Source organism: Megalobrama amblycephala, linkage group LG10 (genome assembly GCF_018812025.1).
Source record: "Megalobrama amblycephala isolate DHTTF-2021 linkage group LG10, ASM1881202v1, whole genome shotgun sequence".
Taxonomy (NCBI): domain Eukaryota; kingdom Metazoa; phylum Chordata; class Actinopteri; order Cypriniformes; family Xenocyprididae; genus Megalobrama; species Megalobrama amblycephala.
This window is the reverse complement of record NC_063053.1, coordinates 14,732,045-14,742,834: the sequence shown is the minus strand read 5'-3', so window position 1 is coordinate 14,742,834 and position 10,790 is coordinate 14,732,045. Positions and strand designations below refer to the sequence as shown.

General features: G+C 35.5%; 1 protein-coding gene across 8 annotated transcripts in view; it reads right to left on the bottom strand.

Moving 5' to 3' along the window:
• Positions 1–1,336: 1,336 nt before the first annotated feature.
• Positions 1,337–10,790, bottom strand: part of LOC125276857 (sorbin and SH3 domain-containing protein 1) — a 54,719-nt gene continuing 45,265 nt past the window's right edge. For 4 of the 8 annotated variants that reach the window (XM_048204770.1, XM_048204772.1, XM_048204771.1 and 1 more), the window contains 10 exons: positions 10,473–10,637; positions 10,287–10,333; positions 10,039–10,153; positions 9,812–9,937; positions 7,663–7,857; positions 6,917–7,465; positions 4,584–4,682; positions 3,895–4,079; positions 2,320–2,426; positions 1,337–2,139 (listed from right to left, as the gene is read on the bottom strand). In XM_048204770.1, the coding sequence (XP_048060727.1) occupies positions 2,072–2,139; positions 2,320–2,426; positions 3,895–4,079; positions 4,584–4,682; positions 6,917–7,465; positions 7,663–7,857; positions 9,812–9,937; positions 10,039–10,153; positions 10,287–10,333; positions 10,473–10,637 (1,656 nt within the window). In that variant the 3' untranslated portion in view covers positions 1,337–2,071. The remainder of the gene's footprint in view (positions 2,140–2,319; positions 2,427–3,894; positions 4,080–4,583; positions 4,683–6,916; positions 7,466–7,662; positions 7,858–9,811; positions 9,938–10,038; positions 10,154–10,286; positions 10,334–10,472; positions 10,638–10,790) is intronic. The other 4 variants (XR_007186769.1, XM_048204773.1, XM_048204774.1 and 1 more) reach the window with 4 other exon arrangements.

Here is a 10,790-nt window from a genome sequence, read left to right as displayed (position 1 = left end):
TGAAAAATATGTCATCTAGATATCTTTAATTACTGTCCAAATGTTCTTTTCCTAATTCTTGTTTTGAACAGGACGGAAGGCTGGTATGCGTAAAGAGTCTCGGACAAAGCGACGACCCTCATGCTCTCTAGCAGCACGTTCTCTGGCATTATATGGAATGGACCGTATATAAAACTAAAGGGGAGATTCAAAAACACTTACTTTTCATCAGAAGAAAAATTTCAAATTTGCCGTTCTACTTCTTAAATGGAAGCAAAAGGTAGTCTACAACCTAGAGCAGATGTGAACTACATTCAGTTAAGGAAGACCACAAGCTAATCAAAGGAGACTACCGAATGAAATGAACACAACGGTCCACATGTAGCATCCTCTACTGTGAATGGCACTTTGAAAATGAGGTACGGCGATCTTATATATACGGATCATCGATTCCTAACACGCAACCATATTACCAGTCATAACACTACATAAATGTCACTGTCAAATGGTACCTGGGTTAAGATGTTATCATGGTAATGTCGGTAAATAGTGCGCCTCAGACTCATAATACACTCTTCAGAACAACCAGTTCAAAAATGGATGACTGAAAGAGAAAAATATGCATCACTCAAAGCAAATAAATAGTACATTTTGAGTCAAAGCATCAAAATATGTTTAGTGGGGTTTAGCTGTAGCCCTTCACCTCACTATGTTACATAGCGCTCAAACAAAGCTTGAATATTTTTCGCCACCAATTAAAAAGCTTGTTAGAACTGGTTTCTTGAGTTGGTCACTCAATCGTAAATCTTTAGTTAACACTTTTCAATAAGGTTTCATTTGTTAACATTAGTTAACAAATGAAACGATAAACAATACTTCAGCCGAACTTATTAACCTTAGTTAATGTTCATTTCTACATTAACTACTAATGCATTATTAAAATCAAAAGTTAACATTAGTTAATGCAATGTTAATTAACATGAACAAACAAAGAACATTAATAAATACTGAAAAAATATATTGCTCATAGTTAGTTCATGTTAACTAATGCATTAACTAATGTTAAAGGGATAGTTCACCCAAAAATGAACATTTTCTCATCATTTACTCACCCTTCCATAGTATTTTAGTGCTTTTCCTACTATGGAAGTCAATGACTACCGTCAACTGTTTGATTACCTTCATTCTTTAAAATATCTTCTTTTGTGTTCAGCAGAAGAAAGAAACTCATACAGGGTAAGTAAATGATGACAGAATTTTCATTTTTGGGTGAACTATCCCTTTAACAAAGCTTATTGTAAAATGTAAAAAATCTGAGAGTACAGTAAGTGCTGTGAAGTTATCCTCCCTAACAAGACTAACACTAACCTCAACATTTACATCATTTTGATGTCTACAAATGGCTTTGCAAATACTAATGTTGCTGTCTCATTGAAATAGAAACTGAAATCATACTCTTTATAAGAGTATTCCATAAATCAGAATTTCATTTTTAAATGTAATGGGAGTGTAAATGGTAATATAAACACTTTTTAAAATGGCTAAACCTAACTTCTAGGATCCTTTCACAGTTTCTCAGACCTGTAACCCTTAACACAGACACCTTCTGGTGCTTTCAATAAACTGTCGTCTCTTACGGCCACACTGAAAGTCCATAGCAAAAATAAATTGTAGAATTTCATGTTTTTCAGTAATGTCAGGTATGTGATGAAGTTAAAGTATTTTGCGCTGTACTAAAGTACAATTCGCAGCTGTAAACTTAAACACCTTTTCCCAGTCTGATATTTTATATTAATGGCTTTTAGCTGAATCTGAGCATTTTCAAAAAGCAAAAACAATGTGAAAAAAACTGGTAAAGACCTTCATTGTTCCTTCAGTGATTCAATAAATGCTGCCACTGTAGTACAGTTGAACTGCATGTTCTTCGCTGACATGCCGCACACCTTACTGATCACATACCTGGACATTCATCTCGGAAAGAGCAAATTTTGGAGGGGAGGAAAAGTCTTCATTTGATGTCAACAGGTAGAGTGTCCCAAACAGGTCAGGCTGCTTAAGCATAGTGCTAGAATCTCTTCATAACTGTATCATGTCACAAATTAACAGCTTTTACATAATTTCCCGGGAACGTTCCGAACTGTTTCGTCCTCTTAGATGTACCTGCACAGAGAAAACAATACATAAGAGTCTGGATATAAATAAAAGGAAAACTCCAGAACAACAAAGCTCTGTAAGTTGAGAATAGCCTAATTTAGTAGCGCTGTAGTTTTGTATATATGGAGTCTAAGTATGAGAGAGGTGACTTTATGGAGAATCAATACATTGATCAATGACACATACCCACAAACCAGCCATCATCACATTTCTCCATGACATTGACCAAGTCTCCTTCCTGTAGCTCCAGCTCGTCGTCATTCTGAGGCATATAATTGTACAGAGCCTGAAATCTACAGCAGAACACAAAACATGATTACACATGGAAGAGGAAGCCACTGCACAAATAACACTGTATTGACTAAATGTAAAAATGTCTTTCAGTTCAGTTTAAATAGAAATAAAGTTAATGGGCTTAAATTTAAAGCACTGCACTCAATTATATATGTTTCAGTATATAAAAACTGTAATAAGTCATTTTTTTATTAAGCAAGGCTGCATTAAATTGATCAAAAGTGACATGAAATAATGCTACCAAAGATTTATATTTCAAATAGATGCTGATTATTCCATTCATCAAAATATCCTGAAGAGTGGAGTAATGGCTGCTGAAAATTCAGCTTTACCATCACAGGAATAAATTACATTTAAAATATATTAAAATAGAAAACCATTATTTTAACTTGTAAAAAATGTATTAAATTGTAATTTTTCACAATGTTACTGTATTTTAATCAAAAAAATGCAGCCTTGTTGAGCATAATACAATTATTTGAGAGAATTGTTTACTTTCAAGATTGTAGAAAAAAATATACGTAAGCAATATGAATAAATCACGGCTGAAGGGCGTTGTTAGGCACGACATGAAGCAGAGTGCCTGCAACCCCTTCAGCCGTGACTTATTCACGATACAGCACTAGCCTCGAGTACCTTATTGCTTTTATAAAATGGTTACAACACAATACAAATATTAAAGCCAAAAAATATGTATCAATGCAACTTTCATGAAGTAAACTTTCACTAAAAGCCTTCCTTCCACCAGAAAAAAATAGTCCCTGACCGTGAACAGCAACAGAAGTTACATTATTACGCCATTAGATGGCGGCAAAGACTGTCTTTATGAGTGTGTCAGTCAGTAGCAAAGACTTTTACATTGAAAAGACTGAATTGTTGTGAACACGGAACAAGAAGCAACTGACAAATGCTTTGACTAGTGCTGTCAGTCATGGGAAAACCCCTTAACTGTTAAAAGGACAAGATAATACATCGGACATTTAAACAGATTTTTTATTATGAACATAGAACTGACCTGAAGGAAAATGCTAAATCTGAATGCAGGTAGTAAATTCGCTCTCTCACTCTCTTTCTCACAATACTCTTCTACATAATACAGTAAGCTTCAATGAACAATATCAATTGAGAACAGTTTACATCGCTAAGAGTGGTTGCTAAGGGTGTTGTGTAGTGATACACAGAACCGCTGAGTGAAGCGGCCCTGTTTTATCGTGAATAAAACACAGCTATTGACCAATCAGAATCAAGGACAGGACCTAACCGTTTTATAAATTTTAATATCATTATCAACAAATACTTTGAAGACTATAATATTTAACATTTACCATCATTCAAAACTCAGTGTTATGTATCTGTAAATGTGGTTTCATAGTGCTGTTATGAATGGTATGTCCTGCAATTTTTTGAAGGTGCCGGTCAGTGAAAAGCACATCTACACAGAAATACACCGAGGTACATCATACTTACATCCCACAGCTCATGCGTCCAGGCTCAGGACTGCTGCTCTGGGACAGGGGTTGCTGGGAAATGATGAGAGAGTGTTTACTGGGAGGAGGCAGGAGTCGGTGGGCGGAGTCTATAGGGCGTGACAAAGTGCTGCAGTACCTCACTGAGGTCTCTGCAATATTCATGATCTCATTACACACTGCCTCCTATTGGTGGAAGAGGGTCGGCACACGAGGTGGCCACAAACCAGGAGGTAGGGTCAGTCATTCAGATGGAAAATTGAGTTTGAGGAAGGGGCAGTGTGGTTAGAGGAGACAGTAACAGGGCAGAAAGGAGGGAATGTCCATTAATACCAGGAAAGCCGGAAGGGATGGTAGTGTCCAGAGGATAAGCATGGAAGAGTGAGACAACAGAGTGAGTGCATGTGGAAGGAGTGAAACATATGCCACAATCATATAGGACAGGCTTACTTGCAGGGCACAGAGATGTCATGCATTATGTGGGTGAGTTTCAGGATTAGATATCACATAAAATAAAACATTGAGATGAGCCTAATGATTGACTGTGATGTGCCTGATAAGGGCCAGTCAGTACAGAATATGAAACTGCTCATATTCACCATTCATAATCGATACAAATGACATCAAGAAAGAAGTATGCAGCACTATGCGCATCTAAGAGTAATTATAATGTCACGAAAATTAATTTACCGTGAATGAATTGGCATTCATGTTGTTGTCTTGGATGTCAAACAGCATGACAGGACTTCTTGAAGATCGCCCGTAATATTCTACATCATTTCTTAATGGCTGTGGAAAAAAAAGAACATGAATGAAATCATCTGCCTCTTTTTAAAACACGTTCATGTACATCCCTGAGGTCTGGGTTCAAGTTTGAAATAAGTATGCACAAACAACAGTACGGTTAGCATATGATCAGTTCATTTATTTTTTCCTCTGTGCAGAGGACGCCAGTACAACCTTACATTACATCAAACACATAATGAACTGGAATAAGACTGTGAGTTAGTAGCAGTCAACACATTTCCTATAAAACTTCAAACAATCATTAAAACAGTGTCAAATCATGCTGGGATGCTCCTTCACACTATAGTCTTTAGCATAGCTTATAATTTTAAATATATAGCTTATACACTAGCATTCAAAAGTTGGGGTTTGTTAAGTTTTTTTTTTGTTTGTTTTTAAAAGAAGTGTCTTGTGCTGCATTTATTTGTTGAAAAATGTTTTACTGTATATTATAAAACAGTTAGTTCCTGTCCTTGATTCTAATTGGTCAATAGCTGTGTTTTATTCACGATAAAACAGGGCTATGACCGCTTCACCCAGCGGTTCTGTGTATCACTACACAACATTCAGATTTAGCATTTTCCTTCAGTCAGTCCTATGTTCATAATAAAAAATCTGTTTAAATGTATTATCTTGTCCTTTTAACAGTTAAGGGGTTTTCCCGTGACTGACAGCGCTAGTCAAAGCATTTGTCAGTTGCGTCTTGTTCCGTGTTCACAACAATTCAGTCTTTTCAATGTAAAAGTCTTCACTACTGACTGACACACTCATAAAGACAGTCTTTCCCGCCATCTAATGGCGTAATAATGTAACTTCTGTTGCTGTTCATGGTCAGGGACTATTTTTTCCGGTGGAAGGAAAGCTTTTAGTGAAAGTTTATTTCATGAAAGTTGCATTGATACATATTTTTGGCTTTAATATTTGTATTGTGTGGTAACCGTTTTATAAAAGCAATAAGATACTCCAGTCATGGCTTCAATTCAAAATAAATATTTTCAAAAGTAATGTATTCCTATGATGGCTATTGACATGTTCATATTCAGCATCATTACTATAGTCTTCACTGTCACATGATCCTTCAGCAATTATTCTGTGCGGATTTGGTGCTTAAGAAATATTTATTACTATTATTAGCAATGTTAAAAACAGCTGTGCTGATCGTGATACAATCCATGACACATTTTTATTTAGGATTTGTTGAATAGAAAATAAAAGATTGATTTCAATTGATTTGAAAGAGAAATCTTTTGTATAAAGTTTTTTGTCACTTTTGATCAATTTAATGTGTCCTTGCTCAAATTAAAATAATAAAATAAATAATAAAATAAAAACTTACCGACCCCAAACTTTTGAACGGTACTTTAAACATAACTTTTTATAAGCTAACATATTTTCATTTGAACACAGATAAAATACTGGAATTCTTCAAATAGTTACAAAGAATTAACCAAATACTACTAAAATAAAGTAGGTTTGCCAATCAATATTTTTAGTTTGATTAATTACATATGTTTAATCAAGTAAATCACAATTAATCACATACATCAATATTCGCTAAGAAAAGCCTCCTAATAAATCATTATAGAAAGTGGCTTTAAAAGTCAAAGTATTATTTATTTTATTATCAATGAATATATCCTTTCACTGGTCTACAGTCAACAGCAATGCATCCTTCTAAGTGTACTTTGGCAAGGTGTGAAGGCTGTTGTAGCAGGATTTATTACAGAATTTATGTTTGGTTCAGGATGCACAATTAAACTAAAATTTACCTTCTTTTTTATTTAATTACAATTTTTTGTTTCTAAATTAGCATATTGCATTGTCTTAATAAATCCATTATTTTTACATTTCTCTTAAATTTTATTTCATTTCGACGTGCCATTTGAGTTTGACATGGTAATCAAGTCGGTATACGCACTGTTATCTCTAGATTTGTATCAGACATGCATAATTTCACAATAGACAACAGAAAAAAAATATTTATCCAAGCTTCATGCTAATCATGTTAGGTTCATGCAGCTGTTGCTTTTCAACTGTGTTTCTCTTAACAGCGTGAAAGCCTCAAAAGTGTGATAGAATTTAATAACTCAATAGCATAACCAGATGGGTCAGATATTGTTCGCTATTGCAGCCTGTTAGATCTACAACTCGTGCCAGTGGAAACGGTGATCTCCCTTGAGCTTAGTCACCTTATGATGGGCACCTTAAACAAACACACCACACCATGCAGAAGATACCTCTGCTGGGCTATTGTTCCTGCTGTAAGGAGCCTTGCGAAGGCTTCCAGCCCTGTCTATTTCAGCCCCATCCCCTTCCTGAAACTCTTGATCCAGCCTGTTGCCCCTAGTAAGCCAACCCTCAAGCCCAGCACCCCCACAGGGACTCAGGCTGCGGGAGAGGCGGGGAGATGGTGGAGAAAGAAGGAAGTCCTCGCCTTGAGGTGGAGTGAAGGTGAGGAACGGGGTGGCCGAGCAGGGGCGGGGTGGATAGGGTGGGGGTAAAGGAGACGAGGAGGGAGAAGCCATGGGGGAGATGCAGTAGGGGCTGCCGCTGATGGGAGGCACAGGACTGGCTGACATGGAAGGGGGCAGATATTCGCCTAAGCGGTATGAAGTGCTTGGCAGAGGGGGGAGGGGCGGAGTGGGTGCGGCTGGGGGGCTGCTGCTGACTCCGCCCACAGTGAGAGAAATCCACTCGTTGGAGATTGCATGGACCTCGGGAGAGATTGAGCGGCGGGGAGACCGGGGGAGAGGGAGAGGGGAGGTGGTGAGCCGATTACGAATGGGCTTTTTGAAGGGCAAGGCCAGGTGTCAGGAGGAATGAATGAGGAAACAATAAAGAGGAAGGGGGAAAGGTAGATGTGAAATGGTGAAAACAACTGTATGAGATAATCAATAAATAAAAAATAAATGGGAAAATGAATGCAATTCATATAAGATAAATAAAAATGATCCAAGGACCATGGATTTTGTCAGGTCTTTACCTGTGGAGAGGCATTAGTGCTCCGATGAGGTGATTGGCTGATAGGGGGATCAGGGTAGTCCACTCCATTCTTCACTCTGGGTCTCTTGTGCACCTCTATATAGGTGACCGGGAAGATGCCCTGCCGGTTAGTGCCAGAAATTTTGCCTTCATACCAGTTCTCATCTACTCTGCGAATTAGTGTTATTCGCTCCCCCTACAGGCAGACAAAAGAATTAATTAACTCCTGCAGTCATAACAGACAACAAACACATGCATATATTTATTTATAAAAATAAGATTTTTTTTTTCATTTTCTGACATTCATAATCTCATATTATTAATTTACATGCAACAAAATCTGCAAAGCAAAGTATATGTATGGAAAAGGATTAGGGCCAAGCAATAATAAAAAATAAAACTATCTCGAGATTAAAGTTGTTAAATTTCGAGAAAAAACTCGTTAAATTTCGAGAAAAAGTCAAGATAAAATGTTGAGAATAAACTCATTAAATTACGAGAAAAAAACTCGTTAAATTTCGAGAAAAAAGTCGAGATAAAATGTTGAGAATAAACTCGTTAAATTACGAGAAAAAAGTCGAGATAAAATGTTGAGATAAAATGTTGAGAATAAAGTCATTAAATTACGAGAAAAAAGTCGTTAAATTACGAGAACAAATTCGTTAAATTATGAGAAAAATGTCGTTAAATTTCGAGAAAAAAGTCGAGATAAAATGTTGAGAATAAAGTCATTAAATTAACGAATTTATTCTCGTAATTTAACGAATTTGTTCTCGTAATTTAACGACTTTTTTCCTCGTAATTTAATGAGTTTATTCACGTAATTTAATTACTTTATTCTCAACATTTTATCTCGAATTTTTCTCGAAATTTAACGAGTTTGTTCTCGTAATTTAATGACTTTTTTCTCGAAAAAAGAATTCGCTCCCCCTACAGGCAGACAAAAGAATTAATTAACTCCTGCAGTCATAACAGACAACAAACACATGCATATATTTATTTATAAAAATAAGATTTTTTTTTTCATTTTCTGACATTCATAATCTCATATTATTAATTTACATGCAACAAAATCTGCAAAGCAAAGTATATGTATGGAAAAGGATTAGGGCCAAGCAATAATAAAAAATAAAACTATCTCGAGATTAAAGTTGTTAAATTTCGAGAAAAAACTCGTTAAATTTCGAGAAAAAGTCAAGATAAAATGTTGAGAATAAACTCATTAAATTACGAGAAAAAAACTCGTTAAATTTCGAGAAAAAAGTCGAGATAAAATGTTGAGAATAAACTCGTTAACTTACGAGAAAAAAACTTGTTAAATTTCGAGAAAAAAGTTGAGATAAAATGTTGAGAATAAACTCGTTAAATTACGAGAAAAAAGTCGAGATAAAATGTTGAGATAAAATGTTGAGAATAAAGTCATTAAATTACGAGAAAAAAGTCGTTAAATTACGAGAACAAATTAGTTAAATTATGAGAAAAATGTCGTTAAATTTCGAGAAAAAAGTCGAGATAAAATGTTGAGAATAAAGTCATTAAATTAACGAATTTATTCTCGTAATTTAACGAATTTGTTCTCGTAATTTAACGACTTTTTTCCTCGTAATTTAATGAGTTTATTCACGTAATTTAATTACTTTATTCTCAACATTTTATCTCGAATTTTTCTCGAAATTTAACGAGTTTGTTCTCGTAATTTAATGACTTTTTTCTCGAAATTTAACAACTTTAATCTCGAGATGGTTTTATTTTTTTATTATTGCTTGACCCTAATCCTCTTCCATACATATGTGAATCCACATGCATCTATAATCATCTTGTTGATGAGTTATATTCACTGCAGTCTTTAGCATATTTTTATTCAACTAGCCGAAGTTTTCCTTAAAACTTAATTTTCTTCATTTTTTTATTTTCCCTTTCTAAACGCTTTCTACCTGGCTTGTTTCATCACGTTTGGCTTTAAATTCAGCTCATAATTAAATAAAATAGGCTGCTGGACACTGAATGACTACTCCATATTTCCGTTCCATATTTCTAAAATAAAAACATACAGTAATACTAATTTCTCTATATCTTGTTCGGATATCAACAGTGGTAATCGCTGGACTAAACAGTAAGCTTCACTAAATTGCTGAAACAGTGTGAATTACCTTTCTGAAAGACATTTCAACAGCAGTGTCACCAGTGAAATTAAATCGAGCAATAGCCTCTCCATATTCCAACACCTGGACTGGAGCACTTTTTTGGGGCTGAGCCTTTTCTGTTGGCGGCAAGAGCTGGAAAAGCAGCATAACAGAAGTAAGACGTGTTACTGCACACCAGAAAACTCTTTTACATACAAAAAAAAAAGCAATACTAAAGGATAAAAAGTATGTACCTCAACGTAGCTGCGTGGAAATATTCCAACTCTCCCATGATGCTCTCCCTCAAACCAGTTCTGATCAACTTGCCGGTAGATGTATACAATATCTCCCTTTTGAAATGGTAGTTCCCTGATAAAGGGGAAACAAAATGTGGCAAGATTTGTATAATGTAGAACCATTCATTTACATGTCAGAGACATTCTGGTATTTACAAACACATGATGATTTGGCATCCTTAAAAACTGAATTATGAGACACTTACTTTAAACTTTCTGCTCTGAAGTCAAATCGTGCCAGAGCAGGAGTTCTCTGCAGACAAAAGGAGGCCATTAGCATCATTTTCACAGTACTGAATCCACTATATCACAGCAGCTCTCTTCAACTCATAAAAAGACAGTTAGCATCAAACAAGATCATTTGAAGCATAACAAGAGAGAAAATATGTCACCTCTATGGTTTTTCTCTTCTCTTTCTCATTAATAACCAGCAGGTCGCCAAAGCGATCATTCGTAATGAACTGCTGATGAGTCACAACCAGCCCAGCGTGTCTCCGAGCAGCTGTATCTGCCTCTTCCTGTTCTCGCTTTAACCGTCTCTGCTCTTCCAGAATTTTCTTTACAAAGAAACAGGCTTTTAATTGACTATTACAAATTTACCACATTGTACAGCAGCAAAATAAGTCTTCATAAAACATGCTTTAAAATCCACCATATATCTGAAAATTACTTAATTATCAGATCATTATATTAAATTATATTATATTATA